Source organism: Etheostoma cragini, chromosome 2 (assembly GCF_013103735.1).
Source record: "Etheostoma cragini isolate CJK2018 chromosome 2, CSU_Ecrag_1.0, whole genome shotgun sequence".
NCBI classification, from domain to species: Eukaryota; Metazoa; Chordata; class Actinopteri; order Perciformes; family Percidae; genus Etheostoma; species Etheostoma cragini.
The window spans coordinates 6,971,064-6,993,542 of NC_048408.1; the positions used below are offsets into that span (position 1 = coordinate 6,971,064).

Consider the following 22,479-nt stretch of genomic DNA (forward strand, 5'->3'; position numbering starts at 1 on the left):
ACTGTTGTTGATGTTTTTTGGGGGGATTGTATAGAGTCTAAATTTAGTTCCATCAGTCCAAACTAATAATGTTAACTTAAAGCTAGATGGCAGCCTGCCTCACCCGTCTTACCCTGTCACATATGCCATACCCATCATACAGTGAGACAGTATGTCTACTGTCATGTTTGACAAAGTTGGAGTGTAAAAGTTTATTGGAGAACACAACATAAATCATGAAATGGTAGATTGTTTGTTAGTCTTTGCTCAGATGGTTGTCTCTGTTGCCTACATATATTAATGATGCCGTGTTTACCTTCTGTGTTGAAACACTTGCATAATTTGTGAGGCATTCCCAAATTTTTGAACCAAGGTTGACAGACAACACACTTGTCAGAGACATCCTCCCCCTTTTGTTATGGGCTGGGTACCCCTCTCTCTCTCTCTCTCTTTCTCTATCTCATCACTCCTTACTGCTCCACTTTTTTCTGCCTCGAGCGTTTCTACCCCGTTGTTTCAGGGTCAGGGAGGTTTTAAGGGAAGCTGACAGCTGTAGGAATAATTGGATGTTCCTCTGAACCCCCGATACCCTGTTCCTGTAAATGCAGTAATTCAGCAGCGCACTTTTGTCTGTTTTGAAAATGTTTTTACTGAAATAGGGGTGCAAATTGCAAGTTTTATACCAATACGATATATTGATTCCTCGGACAACAATACGATATTTGATGACATCACAGTCTGCCGCGGTACGATTTAGTTTTTTAACCCAATTCAGGGGCCTGCGATCGATATGAGACAATATCATTAACCCTCGTGTTGTCCTGGGGTCAAATTTGACCCGTTTCCAAGTTGTTGTTTTTTCAAAATCAGAAATATAGGAGGTCAAAAATGTCGAACAAGGTGACAAAACATTGGGGGGAAAAGCGTAAAAAAATATTGGAAAAATTTCTTTTATATACTTTTATTTTGAAAAGCAACAAAACATTGAGATACGAACAACACAAATGTTATTTTCATGTTGAGGGAAAGACAACACAAGGGTTAATGCTCATTTAACACTGTTAGTTATTAACTAATGGTGTTAAAGGTCCAATGTGTAGGAATTTCTCCCAACTAGCGTTGAGATCATATATTGCAATCAACTCTCTTTGACCACGCAGGTCCAAGTACATATTACAGCTACGGTTCAATCTATGTCCTTAAAATTCCTCTGGGCGACAAAGAAGACTCCTGTTCCTTGCTCCAGATTAGCAGCATCTGTGAGTTTATCATCAGCAAGAACGCGAAAGGCAGAGCATTATGTCCTGTATGTCCTTTATAGGCTAATGTATTTCAAGATGGCGCATGAATATGGAGCGTTTACCCCAGTTCATGCAAATGGAAATGTAAAATTTCAAGCCAATAGGAATACTATTACTAATAGCAATAGTAAATATTCATGAAAAAGGACAAGTTTGTGAACGGGCAACACTGATTTTGATAATGTGTCTTTATTCCAGCATTTATCTTGTGAAAAAACAGTAAATATAATTATAAAAAGAGGGATAGAAAAGTGTTAAACCAATTGTTACAGCAAACATTCAACTAAATATTGCACATGCAATTAATCGCAGTCTTCACGATGAGCTAATCGCATATTGTCAAATCTGGATTTTTCGATTTGAAAACGATTCATCGTTCAGCCCTAGACTTTACTTACGTGAGCAGAAAACTTTGGGGATATTTTTTAGAGCACCTCTCATATAGAAAAAGACACATATTATTCATCTAATTGGCAGCAGCCAGAGCAGACCTGTCAGGACGAGCGAATGGCTGACTCACTGGCGTACTGGATACCCGTGCAGAGGTGTAGACCACACAGCGATGCACATATGTGTCTCCGTCATTACAAAGCCACAGAGTCCCCACACCTCTGTGGGGACCCGCAGAGAAGGAGACACACTTAACAAGCATCACTGTCTGTCTGGCTCTCTTGGCACAAATGGCCATGAGAGAAACTTCCCCTGCGGAGGACTCTCCCGCAGCGGGCCGCAACCTTGTTTTCACTCAGACTTTAACATTTAATAGTGTGCTTGTTATCCTGGATGTGTCGTTAGTGACAGTTGCTGTGTCGGCTCTGCATTCAGACTACAGTGGAGGCCATTTTAATATAAACAGCCACTCCACTGAGATCTTTTCTGGAGAAGTTATACAGAAGAGTTCAGCTTTAACTTGTGGTGCCCAAATATTATTATTTTTTAAAGTTCAAAAAAATCTACAATCTCCCTCTCTCTCACATACACACACACACCACCTCCCCTCCTAGCCCGATAATCAGTTTAGAGTTATTACAGTTGCTTGGAACATTTTCCAGATAGAGTACAATCATTATAGGCCTGTGATTTTTAGCATTGCCTCAGTGGCATTAATAATGTAAAACCTGATTAAATATTACACAAGTCTGTCTTTGTGCTGCCAAAAAAAACATCTCAACTTCTGTAGGTTATTGCTATAAGACTGTGAATATTTCTGAAGAAGACGATGGCACACCAGTCACTGCACAATACCCGTCCTCGCTCATCCCTTCCCCGCTTCCCGTCCAATAACAGGCTTCTGTACTGTTTTTCATCAGTGAACCATCTCCGTGGACTCTGTGTCTGTCTGGCTTGTTGTTACTTTGCTGGTTCCTTGACATTATTTTGTGTTTTTTTTTTCCCAAGAGAGAGAGAGAGAGAGAGAGAAGCTGAACAATGTAGCGATGACGTACACCTCCACAGCAACAAATCTTGCACTCGCAAGTCAACACATGTGATATAATTAATGGGATTATTTAATCACACACTTCCTTTAACTCATTTAAATTATTTCAGTATGTCCTTTTTAATCAGCCTCGCTCAAACTCTTATTCCAACACACACACACACACACACACACAGAGTGTTCTCTAGTCGAGCAGCGACTCGGTCGTGCCTGCTTTATGCCCTGTGGTGAAGGGGATTTAAGATTCTGTGTCCTGCAGGCTTGGAGGTTGGGGACTCTGTGCAGCCTCCACAGCCCCGTTTGTAATGCAGAGGCAGCATTTCAGCTCACGTCTCCCTCTCCCTCTCTCTCTCAGTCTCTCTCCCAGCTTATCTCCCTCTTTGATTCCAGCATATCACTGTTAGTCATTTGGGAGACGCCACGCTGGGAAACGGCAGCCTTGTTTCTCCTTCTGCTGTTTGAATGCATGTGGAGTATACTCACTAAGTCGTACTTTTTAAGTGTGTCTGCATCTGCATGAGAGAGGGAGGGGGTCCTTGCTAATGTGTTGCTTGCTTTGTTGCGTTCTTGCTCTCCTTTCACCCTGCCCCCCCCCCCGCTCACAGGTCTGGCCAGGAGGGTCTCCATCTATCTTGACAGAAGTAAGCAAGGAGGTGAGTGTCGACATTCTCTTCTCTACTCCCTCACTCCCAAAGCAAAGGTGTTGCACTGAACAGCCTGCAGCCTGCCTCTTTTTTGTTTTCTCTTATCTCCCTGGCCAGCCCCGCCCTTCATCCTTTTATCTGTCCAGTAATGCTCCACCACATTACACCTGGTCTCGCATTTCCAGACCTTCCTCCACAGCGCTGCGGAGGAGGGTCTGGCTAGTCTACACAGCATTCCAGGATGGGAAAAAAACATGCTGTGGTTTATTTAGTTACTTTCAACCAATCACAATCTCCATTGGCAACACCGGACAGAGCCCGGTGCCTCTGCAATGTAACCTCTGGAAGGGACTTGTTTTGATGGAATATGGGTACTATCAAAAGTTGTTTTAGTCGTGCAACAGAAAACTCTGAATGGACAGCTAGCTGTCTGGATTTACCCTGCAGAAATCTGAGGAGCAGTTAACCATAGTCCTTATGAATCAAACACACAAAGGAACACAAAGTAAGTGGAAGGTGTCGAGATGAATGTAGGGGGGATGTGTTTCCACAGGTGCTAACATAGCCTGTTCACTTACTAATAACTCATACAAATGGCTGTTGTTTTAGTACAACACATACCATGTGCAGTTTACAACGATAACAAGGGCGGTGTTTTCATTCGAAATTCTTCATACGTTTTGAAACAATGGGTTCTTGATCACATAAATCAAAACCTTCCTTATTTTTCGAGCTCAACATGTTTTAAATCAGAAAAATGCTTTGGGAACTAACCATCACCCTCCAAACTGTTTAAATGCTTAGTATCTCTCTTACTGCGGCCCCAATCACACTTTAACATGTGGAGAAACATGCAAAAACTGTATTTAAATAGATACGTATTCACCCAGAAAATAGCTTTTGGCGTTTGGTGAGGCTAAGGCACTGGACCCATGACTCATATTCACCGCAAAATGGCTTCTGTCACCCATTAAAACAAAAACATACACTCTTTTAAGCTTGTCCCAAAGGTGCCACTGTTTAATTGGGAGAGCATTGGTGCTGTGTGATTTTAATAGGGTGGAGCCACCCAGTCCGTCTTGTCAGAGGGATAAGCCTGTTAAACTCCAGGGGAACCGGTGAAATAAGGGGAGCGTGGCTGACACAGACTGGAGAAACTATTCCTGATGCTACTGCACAGAACAGCACACAGACTTCACATCTCTTGCAGATGACTTGTTTTTCCCCCTTCTTCATTAACCTCCGTCCCCTCCCTCTACTCATTCATACCAATGCAGTTGCCCAAGATTAGGGATGTTTTCTTCCTGTAGTCTTTGTCCTTTTTCAATGAAAACATCCCTAATCTTGGGCAACTGCAGTGGCTTTAGGGAGGCAGACACTGTGTCCTGTTCTACGTTTCACTGTACCGCCTGGTGCTTTGTTAACATCAAGGTTCTGCAAACTTGCTAAATCCAGAACCTGGGACTTGCTGTGGAGTTTTTAAAGAGGCACATGACTTAGAAGTTTCAGGAAAATGAGACAAATATCCTCAAGGCAGACACACTTATTTTGTCTGCAGCTGTTACTGGAATGCAATGTAAGGAGTTTCAGTAGATAGTAGTTCAAATAACACCATGTAGACAAGTGTCAGAAACCTACATTGCCAAATACAGTATGTTGTTGGAGAAGTGCAATCATAGCAGGAAAGCAGGAGAACTTATAATATTAGGTTTTAGTAATTAGGCAATGTCACAACATAACCACAACCCTGTGAAACTTGATATTTATTGTTGCCTAGCAAGGGCTTCCAGAGTTTGGTTGACTTGTGCACATGAAACTACAGAAACTAAACGCTAGCCTGTGAGGCTGAAAGTAAGTGTCCCACGCATTGTTCCGTCTTTCCAACCAGCCCAGTTATTGGTGCTGCGTTGATAGTTAATTTGTATGCGTTTAAGACATGTTAACATTACCACAAAGTGATGGAGAAAAGATGATTTGTTACAGCCTTCTGAAACACATGGCCTCCTTCCCGTCTCCTAGTCTGTCCTTAACTTCCTCTTTTGTAAACTCAGACAAAGTTAAACCACACCCACCTTGCCCCCGCCTATAAGTATGCCAAACAGCCAATAGGAAAAACGACTGCTGTGACAGTCATTTCTCTGAATCCGTTTAGAGCTCAGTAACCGGTTTGTGTGGGTCAGGGTGTTTTACTGTTTTAAGCGTCAGGCTCAAGGTGGATTATTTTCAAATGTAACTTGTTAAGAAAATGAAAAGATATATTTAGCCTTGGTCTGGCTCAGGTATGGGTCCTAATTTTTCAGTACCAGGCCAGCTAAGTTGCGTAGGGTCTGAAAGGCGCAGGTAGGGGCTGTGTAAGCCCGTGCAGAACTCTACACTCTCTGCACTCTACACTAGTTGCACATAGTTAACGTTGTGTAGTGAAACTGAAGCTAAGATTAAAGAAAACCTTACATAAGGGACATATAGATGTGTGCACTACTGTTGTCAAATATATATATATATATATATATATATATATATATATATATATATATATATATATATATATATATATATATATATATTGATTCTACTGGTACCAGCTGTGAGTTCTTGCTGTCTCTTATCTCCGACAGCGAATTGACACACACATCGTTGCAGTGCCAACATAGCCCCTCCTCCTCTCACTCACAGTACCGTCTGTTCGTCACTTGTCTCATACGCTCCGGTTGAATCTAATAATTTATGGGTTTGATTATGGTGTTAGTTAATTTAAGATGGCAGGTTTACAGCTTCTGTGACTGGTTTTAGTTGACAAAGAAAACTGCAGGAGTGCTGTTCGGAAATACTTTGCATTGGATTCAAATGAACAAGGAAAGGCAAATGTATCAAAAATGGTATTCAATATTGATATCTTTCAAGGTATTGTATCAAAGTTAGAAATTCAAGTATTGTGTGCCGTGCTTTTTTTCTATATTCCCACGAGTTGAGCTTTTCTCCCATTTTTGACTCTTCCATCACAAAGTTGCAGTTTGATTTGATGGGTGTCCTGTGACTGCCAGAGAATGTGTCAAGTTCCAACTGTTGGGGATCTCACATGACTAATTTCTTACATCATTATGTAAAATTATGTAAGGAATTAGTCACCTGTCCCCAATAATCAGGTCAGCAAGTGCTTATGTCATGTAGGCTATGCATCGTTTCACCACGCCTTTGTCAACCAGGCAGGTCAATGCTTTTAACCTCTCCCAATGTCAGGCCTCTGCCTTCTAAGGTTAGAGAAATGCTAGAGCAGAGAAGTCTCCCTGCTGATCAGAGCACTCCATAGATAACAACATCTTCTCTTAGAGGCACATAAGTCAATCAATCAATTTTATTTGTCACATGAATACATCATTTCAAAGCTTAATCCCATCAGCTCATTCAACCTGTGCATACTTCATCATAAAGCCTGAAGCTTTAAAAAGAGTAACTTTACTGAATGGCACTAATAATCAAGGGGTGCATCCCAGGTCCTTAAATCGCATCCCCAGTTCCTCCACTTGCCTTTCTTCTTCGAGGCTTAGTCCGTCCCACCAACAAAGCATAGGAGGGATGCCAGGAAATCCTACAAAGAGACAGCAAACAAGAAAATAAGCTTTTAGATTGAGGAGACGTCCTTTTCTCTGAAGCGTCACGTGTATCGGTTAACTGTATGGGCGAAGTATCTTGCTGTAAACCGACAGAGGTCTCACAGCTCACCGGCCAACACCTGCACACTGGCTAGGAGGATGCTTAGCAGAAGGGACAGCCAGTGTTTGATTCCTCTGCGCTTGTCTCGGTGCCTCCTCTGACGTAGAGCTGGAGATGGCCGCAGAGATGATCTTGCAGGCTTGAGCTCACCTTCTCCATCTTTTTCTCTGTGTTCATTCTGATATTTTAATCTGAAAACCTGACTGTCCAGCTTGCTAGCTAGCCCAGGCTAGCAGAGTCGAAGGTGGTTAACTTAGTCAGCAGGAGACTGGCAAGTTGATTTCTTGATCCGGATGACAATAGACAATTCAGCATGAATTTTGCAGAATAGCTGGAGAGGCAACTAGAGAGGTCCACGCCTTGGTATGGACAGAGTTGTCTGTCACCGGTAATCCTGGAGACGGTTTATTACCAGACTCCTGGAGGACCTTTACAGAGCAAACACAATGAAGGGAAGAGAGGGGAAAACACTGAGGGAAGGCCGCTGCACTGGTTTAATGAGCTGCAGTGTATGGGAGAGCTAGTCCATCACCAGAGATAATAGCACAGAATAAGAATGCAGAGGAGGGCGTTTTCTCCAGAGAGAATAGAGGAATAAAACAAAGGTATTTTCCAAAGGTGTTATATATCACAGATTAGGTCAGACTCGGCATACTGGCACTGGAAAAAAAAATATCTACCATAACTGCTGACAGCCCAACTGTTAGTGGTGTTAAAAGTAGCTTTTTTTCCCTTGTCAGAGACTCAACAAGGTAAAACCCTTTCTGGAAACAATACTATTACTGTTGTTGATATTGTTACTGGGGGAAATCTTTTCATCTCATTAAGTTTGGGAAAGAGACTAGGCTTAAAGGGAGAATTTATATTGAAGCTATCTATACCTTTACCCCTGTAAGGCGGTGGGATTTGCAGCTGATGAAACATTGCCCACACTCTGTTGCACTCTATTCTCCATGTTCGTATGGATTTCTTTGTGGGTAACTAAGACCCGCTCAGGCCCACAAAGGTTCCATCTAAGGCAGAATTGTATCCCGTTTTGAGCAGCTGAGCATTGACCGTGTGAGACATAAGTCAAGGTTCGGGTTTCTGGTTGTAGATCTGTGAGCTCTGACACCTTGATCTCCCAGCAATTAGAGTCAGGGAGGATTCAGGCAGCGGAAGTGGAGAAGGAAAGAAGATACAATAACATGAGAAATAGTTGAGATGAAGTGAGTTTGGGGTGAGAGGAATTGTATAACTGAATGGAGAGACTGACAGAAGTAGAAAGCCTGAACTTGGCGAGAAAACTGTGAGGCAATAGATCTGTCAAAAGAAAGTAAAGTATATTGAAATGCATTCATGAAGATTATGATTTCATAATGACAATTATACCTTTTGCCCTTGTTTTTGTTTGTTTTTTCTTCCGATCAAGTTCATCTGGGCGTTACAATTTGTATGATTGCTTGACTGCTCCGGGTTTTTGTCTGGTTTGCTTTCTGTTTAATAATGTTGCAGAGTCAAGACATGTCAGCAATTACTTTCTAAATGAAACTGTCATCCCCAATAGAAACAATGGCCAGACCCACAAAAATAAGATTCAATTTTTAATACACCAGCATTATCCTTGTCCCTGTCTTAAGGGGTCATTATAGCAAAGTTAAGACTTCTTTATTTCCTTTGTTTAATCGGCCATGTAGTTTTCCAGCTCAGAAAAACTGGACTGATCGCACAGAGTGGAAGGAATGGGGTGGAATACAGCATGTCATTAGCATTACTGTTGTGGGGATCTTCCCTCATCCACTGTATATTGTATCCACAATGGATTTCCCATCTTGGGAGGACACAGGGAAACCTAATGATGTCTCTAAATCGTAAGTAGGTTTGGTGTTATATTTGCGCCTTATTTCCGAGGAAATGGTTGCACACACTTATGTGTGTTGTGTGGGAATCTTCCTTTTCCAACCCTTCTCATTCTAACCCAGATTTCATTGTCACAGAGCTGCCAGCTTCAAAGGGAATGCCTCCGCTCTCCTCACAGCCTCTGAAATGAGCCAGCTTCAAGCGTGCCACTGTGAACATGTCACTGACTGAGCGCAGTCCTCTGAAGCACCCCCCCCCACACACACACACACACACACACACACACACACACACACACAAGCCCATGCTGTGAGACGTCGTGACGCCTAAGCGAACAGTATGATGTCACAGTGGAGGATGTGAAGCCGCCTCATGGGGGTCGGGATTTCCTGACAACGCAAGCCAAGCAGTACAGTAAAAAGCCCTGTACACATTGTTTCGTGGAAGAAAGTTAAGTCACGACTCATAAAAGAGCAATACAGAGGAGATGCGCAGTGGGACGGATCACAAAGAATGCACAGCTTCACTATTGTTCTGTGAGGCAGGAGAAGAGCAAAGTAATGAAGTCCTTATCCTTCTCTCTTCAACACCAAATTGTGTGTAAGGAGCCAGTTAGGATAGATAGATAGATATATATATATAGAGATAGAGAGATATTTATTGATCCCAAAAATAATGGGAAATTATGGTGTTACAGCAGCAAAATCAGTCACACAGTACAGACTATAAATGAAATACTAGGATACAATATACATACATACACTGTACATGAAATAATAACAGGAATAAAAAATAAGAACAAAATATGGGTTTAAAAATATGCAGGATGGGAATACAAAAAAACATGCAACTGCTTAAATAGTATGATAAAATGTGAATAAACCAATTGTGCAGTTTGCACTTAGTGCGGTATTGTGGTGTCTCAGAGAAATGAAAGGAGATGAAAGGATGAAGCACGGGTGTTACATAGGATGGTCAGCCGGAGATGGTTATTGATGGTGAAAAAACAGGAGGAGGAAGTGACTAAGAGAAAAGGAGGAGCAAGAAAGCGAATAAGTTAATGGTGCGTTCAATTTGTACTCTGAGGTCTGAATTTACAATGTCAAAATTGTATACACGCCCCTTGAACTCAGATTTCCAAGTTTGGAAGTCGGACAACCTTGCAGTACCCCAAGCTCAAAATCCAACATGGCTGCCCTGTGCATGCAGTAGTGAAAGCTATAGTAACGTACAGTTATTAGCACTTCTGTCTTATTTGTCCCTCACTAAATCCGTTGTACACACAGTCCTGTCCAACTTCTATCTGTGGACATGTTACATGGTTTGTATGCACACGCGTTGTTATCAACTGGTATTGCTAATAATGACTAACCCAGCTAAAGCTAATGAAAACAATGAAAAATCGGACAAATGGAATGCATCAACTCTAATGTGATTCCCAGCTCCAAGTTCCGATGTTAATGGAGCGCACCCTCAGCATGGCGTGATGAGTGAAAAGGATGCTATTTTCATCATTAGAATGAAAGGAAGCTGGGTGAAAGAATTGAGTCAGTGCACGAAGCAAAGTGGTGACCAAGAATGGTCATCAAGATATGGTTATTGATTGTGAAATAATAGGAGGAAGTGACTAAGAGTGAAGGAGGAGAAGAGAGCGAGGAAATGAAGCATGGCGTGATGAGTTTCAAGAGGAGAGAAAAGGATGCCGTTTCTGTAGCTTCTGTGGTAAAAGCATCCTTGTGAGAGAAAGACGGAGTGTTTCCATGTGCATTCTGCTTTCTGGAGTCCCAGCCTGCCCCTTAATGCCTTCTCCTTCATCATATAAACATCCAATATCAAAATAGCATCAGCACTCTTCTCTGCTCCATTACTTGTGGATCTCCAAGTGCTGCTGATGGCCCAGTTAAGCCGGAAAAATACTTGTCACAACTGTGTAGCCACAAAAAAATTTTATCTTAAGATCCATTTACTGTTTACAAATTTGATAAAAGTTTAAAAACTTCCAGCCGGGGACCTTTGTTTAGTGTTATATTAAAAAATGACTCTATCATAAGTAAAAGTTCTGTTTTGAAAGTTACCTAAGTAATTTAAGTATATTCAGAAAAATTTACTTTAAGTATTCAACCTAAAAATACCCAATGCAGAATAAGCCTCACATTTTAGAAAGTGGAAACTATCCAAACAGGTCTGTTAATCAGCTAAGTGTGTAGTCGGCCAATCATTTCAGCTGGACTTGGAGACTTGGATATTGAGTAGTTTATCCATTATAAAACCTCATATTTTATACTGCAAACATCTTAAGTTGTAAAGTAACTAGTATCTAAAGCTGTCAGATAAATGTAGTAGAGTTAAAAGTACATTTTTCTCTCTGAAATGTAGCGGAGTAGAAGTAGAAAGTGGGATGTGACAAAAAAAGACTACAGTACATTCCACCACTGCCTTTGTTGCATGTCATTGCATATCTCTCTCCACCTAGTTTCCTGTCATCTCTCTATTACCGACTTTCAATGAAAGCCCCCCCCCCCCCCCCCCCCCCCCCCCCCCAAAAAAAAACAAAACAAGTTAAGGCTTTAAAGAGCAATAGATGCTGTCAAAGCTCCGTAACAAGCTTGTAAGTGCAACTTCAGTAAGGCTTAGTTTGTCAAGCTGTTCCTAGGGCTTTCAAATTGTTACACAACAATGCGAACAGCTCAGCCACTCTATGGGTTGGAAGAGTTAACAGGCCCGCAGCAAGGAGTGAAAAGTGGCCGAGGCATTGTTGCGTGATTTAATAACCTGTAGTTGGTCTTCACCTACAGTATAGAGGGGTACAAGACGTGATGAATCCTACAAATAGGGATAAGGGTGCATACTGTCAGACGGTGTCTCTTTAAAGGCATTTATGGTGTGAGACTCTGTTGTACGTTTCAAACGACAGGGATTGTGCGAAGAATAAAAACGGGGCTGAAGTTCAAACCCTGCTGCACATTCTCACCTGTACACACCTGGCCAAAAGCACTTTGTTTGAAGCGTACTGGGTCCTTCAGGCTACAGCCAGGCATCACTGAGCCATCAGGGCGAGTGGCTGACATGGCACCGCTCCCTTGATTACTGCTGTGACTGCTAACATATGAACAGTCTTGCTGTCTTCAGCTTCTTCACTCCTCACTTTCTCACTCCAGTGCCATTTGACTCATCTAAGCCAGAATGTGCTGACAGGCTCTGTTCCAGGGACAGTGTCTGCATCTTCCATAACGCCTTGGCGGAGGGGAAGGATGCAAACGCTAAACCATGCCCCCATCTGCATGAAGTGTATATGTATACATTAAGAAACTTGACACTTTAATTAAAAAACACAGACTTGGTGTCTGTGTGATACTAAATGTTAAAAATTGACAAAAAATGATTTTCTCATGTACCCTCAGTCTCTGCAGAAAGCTGGTTGTGGTTTTGCTCATTCCTTTGTGGTGTATTTATTAGTTCCACAGTGGTGCAGGAATCTGTTCACTAATCTGTCATTTGACTTGCTACATGAGGCAGCCAGAGACCTCTTAAACCTCCAGCAGATTGTGTGTGTTGTGTATCAGAGAACTCGACACCTGCTCGTTGTGTTTAACAGCTGTGTTTGGGTTTAGAAACGTTTGGGTTCACTTATGAATAAAAACGTAACTCTTTTCAATAACATTAAATAAAAACTGCAGTACACATATTTTGTACAATTTCTTTTCTGTAACTTAATATTTTATACGCATATGTCAGATACCGGGCTATCAAACTTTTTTCAAAAGGCAAGGCAATTCACTTATATAGCACAACTCAGGCACAAAGGCAATCCAAAGTGCTTTGCATAAGCATCAAACATACAAAGCAAATAAAAGCAAAAAAATTCAACAATCATAAAAAAAGGAACTCTTCCCTTCGAGGAAGTTTGAATTGAATAATTTGACGTCGGTCTAATAGACACATAGTACTGGTGCATGTTTTATGGAGTGCATGTGTTCATGTGTGTGAAGTCGTACATGCTCAGCATGATATCTGCTGTGTCATCCTGTGTTTAAGGTGCAGGCATGGTCGTGGACTGGGAGCAGGAGACAGGGCTCCTTATGACGTCTGGCGATGTCCGAGTGGTCCGGATCTGGGACACGGACCGGGAGATGAAGGTCCAGGTATGGTACCCAGTGCTTGTATGTCAGATTTTCTCCAAAAACCCACAATGAATACACCTGGAACTTGGTACAGGGATTGCATTTTGTAACGTTTTATTAGCTGGTGAGACATTTGGCCTTCAGGCTGTGCAGGTTTGCACATTGTTTACTGTCTCTCCTTCGGTTTGATGTCTTTTGTTGATTGTAAAGACAGTCTGACGGTCTTATTTTTGAAGGAGGGGTCCAGATATGAGCACCTACACTACTAAGTGTTATTATTATATTATTTCTGGTGTTGGGGATTACGTCCAGGTTCTTTTTCCAAAACTCACTGAAATGTTGCTAACATTGCTCTGCTAGCGTTGCAAATAAACAGTTACTATTGACGATGAAGGGTAAAAAATGATAAAAGTGCAATCCAAAAACGCACTGCAATTACCGCTTGAAACGGAGATCTGCAAGATCGTAACTTTAATTCTAACATGCTGATGTTAAGGGAACATGCCAGAAGTGTTAGTGTATGCACTTTTCATTTTTTGTTTTGTTATAACTGCTTACACTTTTCTGTTCCCTGTATCTGTCTTTTATTGTATGTAAAGCGACCTTGAGTGTTCAGAAAGGTGCTGTTAAATAAAATGTGTTATTATTATTATTATGCATGTTAGTATGTAAGTGCTTCTGTCCAATCAACTTAACACACAGCATGTGTGTTAAGTTGATTGGACAGTGTTAAGTGTAGCTGAGATGAAAAAATACAGTTTAGCTAAGCTAAGCTGAAGGTGACGGACATCCAGCTGAAAAGAGGCACATCCTGAGGAATTTCCGGCAGCACTGGATTAGTGCCTGAAGTGGAACATAATGTATGAAAAAAAAATGTAACCAGAGAGTTTATTGATTGTACAGTATGTCAATACATGTCATCCATATGTTGTCCATGTGGCTTTGTATGCATAGGCCAATCTAAGCGTCATCTTAAATTGAGAATAGCTGAACAGCTGAGCAGCTACAAGAAATGAAAACGTGGATTACATTGCTGCGAGACTAGGGGTGGGAAAAAAAAATCAATTCCTAGATGCATCGCAATTCTCTCTAGAACGATTAGATGCTTGATTTTTGTCATTTTTAAATATGTTGATTTTTATTTAAAAGTTACCGTCTCCAGTCAAATCAGAAACTCGAGTGAGTGAAAGAGGATAGGATAATAGACAACAACTTAGTTTAGGCAAGAGTGCAGGAAAAAATGGCCAAAAGCAGAAAAAAAACAGTTTATATATATATATATATATATATATATATATATATATAAATTTGATCCAATAAGACATACATAAATTATTTTCACAAGCATGTTTAAGTCTTAAACTGGAATATAAAATAAAAACCTCAGTAGACAAAAAGGGCATTAAAACTTGAGTGTGACAAATACTGCATATGTTTAAATCTAACAAACTATTTAACTATCTGTTTTTTTAAATCCCGCATGGAAACGTACATAAACAAATTGTTGCATCGAGAAGCATCGATAATTGGTTTAGAGTTGAATCGTTGGCCTCTGAATCGGAATTAAATCGTGAGGTGCCCAGAGATTCCCACCCCTATGCGACACATTACAAAAAAAGAAAAACACAATGTGCTGCCTACCTTAAATTCATAGGAATTGAGGGAGTCCCTCCGACCCTAGTGGGTGGCACTATCAGAATTCAGTAATTAAAAAGGAGAGCATATTGGATATAGTTATATACTCTCAACTTCTTGGAGAAACATGGGTTGAATGAGGCTTTAGACGTACTTGTGTAATTTCTGTCTAACATATATTGTCTCTGTAGCTGCAGATAACCTCACATGTAGGTAATGTAGCGGTAGATGAGCCACTAAAAGCCCTTCCCTCCCCTCCCTTATGGGGAGATTTTATTTCTACTCTGTTTTGGTATTCACCTCCTCCAAGTATTTTGTATGTTACTTTCTATTCTTTAACATTGAGGTATTCAAGGTTTTTTATGGCATTAACTGAGAGAGATGGATCATATTACCTATATTTTATAAAATTAAGTTGCAATATATAGTGTCGGCTGCTTAAAGCCTTAACACAGTCCTTTTTGGCCATAAAATACTAAGCTATTAAAGTAATAAGTGGCATGATTTTACAGTGAATCCTTAGGATTAACTGTATCTGTGGATGGCTACCTTACCAATATTCTCCACCAGTCGTATCTGCAACCAATATGGAACGTCAATGTGGAATATCAAGTCAATGCTTGACATTCCACCAGCTGCTCCTCGGTACGTCCCGAAGCGTGCGTGAAGCTGCTCTCCACTCTGTTAAAGAGACGCACCAGCTCTATTTTCACGCAAGTCGCGGGGCGTTCAGACAGCCGGGCAAGACGTTAAACAGCGAGAGTATCTAGTCAGTTTACCAAAACACCCCCAATATTGTATACGTCTCCTTTACTACACCACAGACGACGAGAGATTCATCTGGGAGGTGAAAAAAATGTAATACGACATCACAGATTTTTTCATCAAGACAATTTCAGGAGTTTAATTACAAGAGCCCTTGGAGCGGAAGGTAAATATTAACTTAAAAAACATGGGATGTTCTGTAAAATACAAAGTAGAGACAATCTAATCTGCGAGTCAGGCAGGCAACACGCTCCGCTTCTGAGACGCTCCCGGTGTGGTACGGAACAAAACCGGAACGAAACTGTATCGAAGCACGGCCGGGCCCAGTGGGAAATGGCTGTTAGTGACTAGCTTACCTATAGGCCAGGAAGCGTAAAATTAATGTGTTTTTTTCACAAATTAGCTGAATTGTATTTGGTAATAATGTGCTAGATTCGAGACATTTTAATGACTGAAAAGAAATTTTCCAAAATGAATTTGGTGCCACCTTGCAGTAACCCCTGTTGAAGATCTCTGCTTTGATTTAATTTTTGTTACTAGTTTTTTAATGCATCTATGTTCAATTCATTTTCAATTAATTGTATTGATACTGTTGAATCATAACACACGTAATCTCAGGACCCTTAACAGATAGAGTTGGTGTTGGGGAATGGGAGCCTGTTGGATTCTCTGAATTCGTTAATCAGCACCTGATATTTTAAAGGCACGACTGATGGCAATCAAGCCTAGAGCCTGATGAAGTAGGTCCCCCCTTTTTATAAGTATACGGTTAATCATATAGTGTCAATAGGATCCTCTTGTGCGCTGGAACTTTGATTTTGTTGGTGTTGTTTTTTTGTTTTGTTGTTGTTTACTGTGGCTCACCCTGCACCAGCTGGTCCACTCAGGATTGCTACATACAGTATGTGATATGAGTCTGGACAGATATGGATGTAAACTGAAACTTGACTGGCTGGCGTAGATGTAAAACTGCAAGGCGGTAATTCTAGTTTTTCCACATTTAATGGTCATTGGTGTGCTAATCATGGTCTTGATGGATGGACTTCATATACTGTAGTAAAAAGGGCCCAGGCTTGCCTGTGGCTGCATATTGATGCGTGAGTCCAACTTCGAGTGAGCCAACACTCAACAGAGCACATGATTGATGATTTCAAAGAAGGTTTAATGTGAAATGTGCCTTGGTATAGCTTTCTTTACAAGCCTTTTAATGGGGTATTTTTGTGTTTGTGTGTCCCCAGGACATCCCGACAGGAGCAGACAGCTGTGTGACCAGCCTCTCCTGCGATTCGCAGCGTTCGCTCATCGTTGCCGGTCTGGGTGACGGATCTGTGCGCGTATTCGACAGGAGGATGGGTCCAAATGAATGGTAAAGCACGCACTCTCTCAGTCTGAACTCGCCGTTGTCTTATCACAGATAGTGTTGGACATCGTTTTCATTTTAACAATTCTGATTCCAGTTCTTATCGATTCTTGATTCAGATTGTTTGAGGGGTGGAGTTGAAACGGATCACATGCTAATTTCATAGATGAGAGGAACAATACATTTTGTGAGTTGGAACCGGTTCTCGATCCCCAATCCTACTCACAGAGAAAGTTAAATTGATTATTCATTTACAGTTTAAATTCCCACTTCTTTTTTTTCTTTTTTTACTGTCTGACTGTCATATAGATACATTGATGATCACACACAGCACTTTGGTAATAACTCCTACACAGACCTACATTATTCTATGAATCTATACTTAATAATTATAGCGTGCTGTAAATCTCAGTTTGGCGTTGCAACCTATTTTAGTGTACCTTGGTGGCACTGTAGTGCCCGAGTTGGTAAAACATTTTAATTTTGGGGGGCAAACCCGTTAAACCCTGTGGTGGCCCATAAACCTTTAGGTAAAGCTAATTTAATAGTCCCCTTCACGCATGGACACCCCCCCCCCCCCCCCCCCCCCCCCCCCCCCCCCCCCCCCCCCCCCCCCCCCCCCCCCCCCCCCCCCCCCCCCAGTGATTAGTCCAGAACCAGCAGATAGGCAGGGGCAGATCATGTTTGGGTCGCAGGTCGGATTCGAACCCGGCCGCAGCAGGACTCAGCCAACATGGGGCGAACCCTCTTTGTTTGGAATATTCTTGATGAAAATGTTTTTGAATGCCTCATGAGTGCAGCAGTTTACAAACTATGTCTTTATATCTCAAATTTACTTTTAAAGGGAACCTATATTGTATGAAAAGATTGTCCATATTGTTTTCAATTTGGACTGTATTTTCTATGTTTTTGTTTCTAAGTGACTGATGGGAACAACAATCTTTGTTAGTGGTCCAGTATGAAGCAAGATCAGTGGCAAAACAAGCTATAATATAAGTTAACAGGGCAAATGTCCAGCTTGTATTTACCTTCACTAAACTGCTTGTTTTGCCGCGGCCGACTGCAACGGTCATGCTTAATACTGGACCAATGTCAAAGATTCACTTAGACACAAGAACATAGGGAAATAGGATCCAGGTTGAAAAAACGGTGTATGGAGGGAGATCAAATGCACTTCCTGTCACGCCACGTTCCTGACTAAATGTGATAGAGTGCATTAAAGGTAGTGGAAATTTAGGTACAGCTCAGTCCTTTAACAAAAGATGATTGTTGCATTAGATGATCTAATGCAACCTCCGTCTTTCCGGGAGACTTTTCTCAGTCATGGTCCCATGATGCCACCCAGTGGCGTTGCACATGTATTGCATGTTAAAGCAGAAAAAGAAAAAGGCTTTTGTATTTCAGACTGATGATTTTCTTGTTGCTGGATCTTCTTTTTTTAATTCAAACAATGCTAGACACTGTTTACATTACTTTAGAATCATTTTATTTATTATTCCAAAATAAAAATGTCTATAAATCTATCAAGAGGATTCTGGTTCATCTACTCCTCACATCAAAAAAATAACAATAATGTAATAATACTGTTGTTTTCTTATTGAACTATCAAGTCAACATGTACAGAGTTTCATACATTTAACACTTTGTGTAGATATTCCTATCTATTGTTTAAAAAAAATTAAAACAATGCAGTGTAAGTTAATCATACAAAGAAGAAAAAAGAAAGCAAGAGAAAGAGATGTGTGGCAAAAGAAACCACGTGGGTTATGTTACAGTAAATATTCCATTAGTACATCAAATCTGATCTAGGTGGTTTAATAAAATCAATTCATCCTTTCCGACCTTCATCAAATACGTCCGTCTTAAGTCTTACAGCAAATGTCAATTTTTCCATGAAAACCATTTTGTGCTAGTAGATGGTTTTACGATGCATCCTTTCATCAATCAATCAGTCAGATTACTTTACATAAAACTTTTCATACATGTAAATGTAGCACAGAGTGCTTCATACAATCTCCCTTCTCTGAGAGCTGATCTGACTAAAAAGGGAGGTTTTAAGTTTGCCCCACTTTCATAATGGTTGTATATCTGCTTTTTAGGCTTTGAGCATACAGGAGCTGCCGATGTTCAGTCTCACAGCTCGGGTGTTACTTTTCTGTGTTTCCTGTCAACGCAGAAAAACACCTTTTAACATTCCCTCAGCTGACGTTGTGTGTGTGTGTGTGTGTGTGTGTGTGTGTGTGTGTGTGTGTGTTGTGTGTGTGTGTGTGTGTTGTGTGTGTTTCTGCAGTCGGGTGATGACCTACAGGGAGCACGGAGCCTGGGTGGTCAAAGCTCATCTACAGAAGGAGACAGACGGACACATTATCAGCGTCAGGTAGGAGCGTCTCTGCCTCTGTCTCTTACAAATCACACACACTATGGTGGAATGTTGCAGCTTACTGTGGGAGCATGCTGTGTGAGTAGAGACAGTGGTACCCCAAACTCATCCAGGTCAGTGTCCGACATAACAGCAGCACCTGTCTCAGGCAGAGGAGTAGTTCTACTCTGTGTCCCTGAAGATGACGGGACACCTTACACACACACACACACACACACACACACACACACTTAACCTTTATAAGCACACACCTAATGATAGGCTCTTCTGCTATTATTATGGTCAGGCTGACATTGTTTTCCTTCTGTGCTGAGGTGTTGGGGTTCATGAGTTAGGTAAGCACATGTGTTAACGGCCCCTGCAATAACTTTTTTAGAGCTGTCGACCTATGAAAATATTTTTTTTGTTCTATTTAAACCATTTGTTTGGGCATTTTCTGCCTTTATTTTTGTCAGGAAAGCTGAAGACATAAAAGGGGAGAGAGAGGGGTAACGACATGCAGCAAAGGGCCGCAGGTTGGCGTCGTACCCGAGCCCGCTGCGTCGAGGAGTAAACCTTTATATATGGGCGCCCGCTCTACCAACTGGGCCATCTGGGCACCCGATGAAAATGTTTAATCGCAACTAATCACAGGATTGTCCGTAGTTAGCTCAGGAATAATCTCACTTTTTTCTAATCTGTTCCAAAAAACAAAAAGGGATATTGATCAAGTTTTTAATGCTCAAGTGCTATTCTACTTGGTTGGAAACTCAGTTCACGGAGTCAATAGGTTCCCATTAAAGTCAATGTGTGTATTTCCACTGACCGCAGAACGGCTGCGTCCCGACTCCAACTCTGGAGGGCTGCGATCCGCAGTCCTACAGAGCAGATACGCAGAGCTTCTATTTTTTCAGGATTCCCTAAAGCTCCTCAGCAATTTAGCACACAGCAGATAGTGCGGCACAGGAAGTTGAGCACAGAAACAAAATAAAACATCCGATTAATTTTTTTAATTAAATAGACCTAGCTCACAGCGGATCATAGTTCCCTGCACTACACCTTGAAAACACAGCACAGAGTTGTTCCCCCTCTACTCCTCTGGATGGAAACAAACTGTTGTTGGTTTTGTGGTTCTATTCTACGTGAAGATGTTGTGTGTCCTCGAGACTTCAGCTGTCAGTCATGGCCGCAGCTGTTCCGCAACAAATCCGGACTTGGAGGGTCTTGACGGACGGCGGAGCATAGAGCCGATCCGCAGTCGTTACGCATCCGGTGGAAATTGGGGGTTACAGGTTGAGATTTATTTAAAAAAACTAATAATAAAAAAACAAACAGGAGGTGCTTTACTTATGCCATATAAAACCGCCTGTAACCGCACCATGCAAATTCTCCTTTCAAATGTTTAGTTAAAGTAAGAAGAGAGGCACTACCACTCATTACAATATAATTCAAGGTTGGGATTTTTGACCCGAATATAATGCTGGATAGTTCAATGCGTCAAATTTTTAAGGTGGCATTTTGTGAGTAGAATCTGAATCTTCTACATTGTGTCAAGTACATTTATGGTTTCCTCTCAAGTACAAGTACACAGTAACCAACAGGTGGTTTATTAAGTGTCTTGGGGTCCCTCTGTAACTTATTTCAGGGTAAATTGGTTCTGGAGAAAGCTACAAGCAGCAGTACAGGAGGCCAAGAAATTGGGCACTGCACTGGTGCCTCTTAGCACCTGTAAGGGCTTCCGAAGACCGTTTTCTTGATCCATTTCTGCTCAAGGAGCTTTGTTTCTGCTAGCCATCCAGTCCTGTTCAGAACGTCCTTGCGTTAATCACGCGTTAAATAAGTGGCATTAAAAGGAATTCCCATTAACTTGTTTTTAGCGCGTGAGTTTTGAGGGCCCTACTTTTTTTAACATTAAAAGTCCAACCAAACGTAACACCTTCAAGCATGATGTTTAAAAACACTTTGAAGAAGACAGGAATTTCAGATCTCGGGATGGCACTCGGGTTAAACGATTATGTTTGATCCTAAATTCTCCTTGATCGAGATTTCGTGAAATGCTTCTGTGTAAGTCAACAAAGTCTTCTGAACCTTCTTCAGGTATCCAGAGTGAAGCTGCTCCTGAGTTTTGTTATGACACAAACAATTTTTATGTATTTTATGTATGTATTATTTTTTGCCTGTACTGACTTTGACGTCTCCCACCAGTGTTAACGGGGACGTTCGGTTCTTTGAACCGCGCTCACCGGACTCTATCAACGTGCTGCAGACAGTGAAAGGGTTAACAGCCCTGGACATCCACCCACAGGCCAACTTGTTTGCCTGGTGAGTTCTCTTTCATGTTTATGTTCAATTCTATTCACAGTAGTTAAGATTAGTACGATCATGAGACATAATGCACATATGTGAAATTGGACACCCTGGTAAGCTATTTGAAGCTTGTGTATCGGGGACCAGACACTAGCATATAATGCACATTATAAATCCTGTCATAATGTTTGGATGAAAAAGGAAACATGTATAATACAATTTCATTTACAACCTACAATTAGTCATTTTAAACTCTGGTGGATTTCTGAGGACTATGGTTAACTGCTCCTGAGATCTCGGCAGGGTAAATCCAGACAGCTAGCTAGACTATCTGATTAATCTGAAATGCCAATAAACCACAGGATGTTTTTCTCCCATCCCATAATGCTGTGTGGACTAGCCAGACCTTCCTCCACACCGCTGTGGAGGAAGGTCTGGCAAAGCGATACTACAACTACGCTTACTCTACCTAAGCGGTAACCAAGACATTTATTCCATCAGTCTAAGCATGGGTTCAATATTTGCAATACACATTAACTTATAAGAAGTGATATAACAAGTGATATTATAAGGATAAGGATTATTGTAATTATAAGGAAGAAGTATAATTATAATTTATATTAAGGATTTAGGCTTCACTTGTTTAGAAATCTTTGTGTAGATGCAGGTCTCAGCCAAGAAAAAGTGTCCACAATGTTAACGTCAGATCCTGTCATTCTTCCTTTTTTGTCCTCTGAACTTTGTTCCACTTGTCTAAATCAGAAGTGGAAAATACCGCTCTTTGTGTTTTCTTGGCTTTACTAAGAACCGCATTTAACCGGACAGTACACCTGACACCCGTCCGGAAGGTTGCATGTCACCGCAACAGAAATCCAACTCAGTACACACTGCGTACGCTTTTTTTGTAAGAAACCATTTTTATTTTTTAAGAACATACAACTTGCAGACACATCCCCTGCTAAGGATTGACCAATCTCCCAGAACAAATAATTTTGGGCCGACTGGAACCGGGGTCCCTGC

The 22,479-nt window shown here is 41.3% G+C and overlaps 2 protein-coding genes across 5 annotated transcripts in view; one reads left to right on the forward strand and one right to left on the reverse strand.

Moving 5' to 3' along the window:
• The window catches only part of LOC117956277 (excitatory amino acid transporter 3-like), a 381,877-nt gene that overhangs the window by 281,941 nt on the left and 77,457 nt on the right, over positions 1–22,479 (reverse strand). The gene's annotated exons all lie outside the window — the stretch shown is intronic.
• The window catches only part of rptor (regulatory associated protein of MTOR, complex 1), a 184,551-nt gene that overhangs the window by 159,896 nt on the left and 2,176 nt on the right, over positions 1–22,479 (forward strand). For 2 of the 4 annotated variants that reach the window (XM_034891052.1, XM_034891060.1), the window contains exons 30-34: positions 3,324–3,371; positions 12,948–13,054; positions 16,672–16,799; positions 19,084–19,170; positions 21,358–21,474. In XM_034891052.1, the coding sequence (XP_034746943.1) occupies positions 3,324–3,371; positions 12,948–13,054; positions 16,672–16,799; positions 19,084–19,170; positions 21,358–21,474 (487 nt within the window). The remainder of the gene's footprint in view (positions 1–3,323; positions 3,372–12,947; positions 13,055–16,671; positions 16,800–19,083; positions 19,171–21,357; positions 21,475–22,479) is intronic. The other 2 variants (XM_034891069.1, XM_034891076.1) reach the window with 1 other exon arrangement.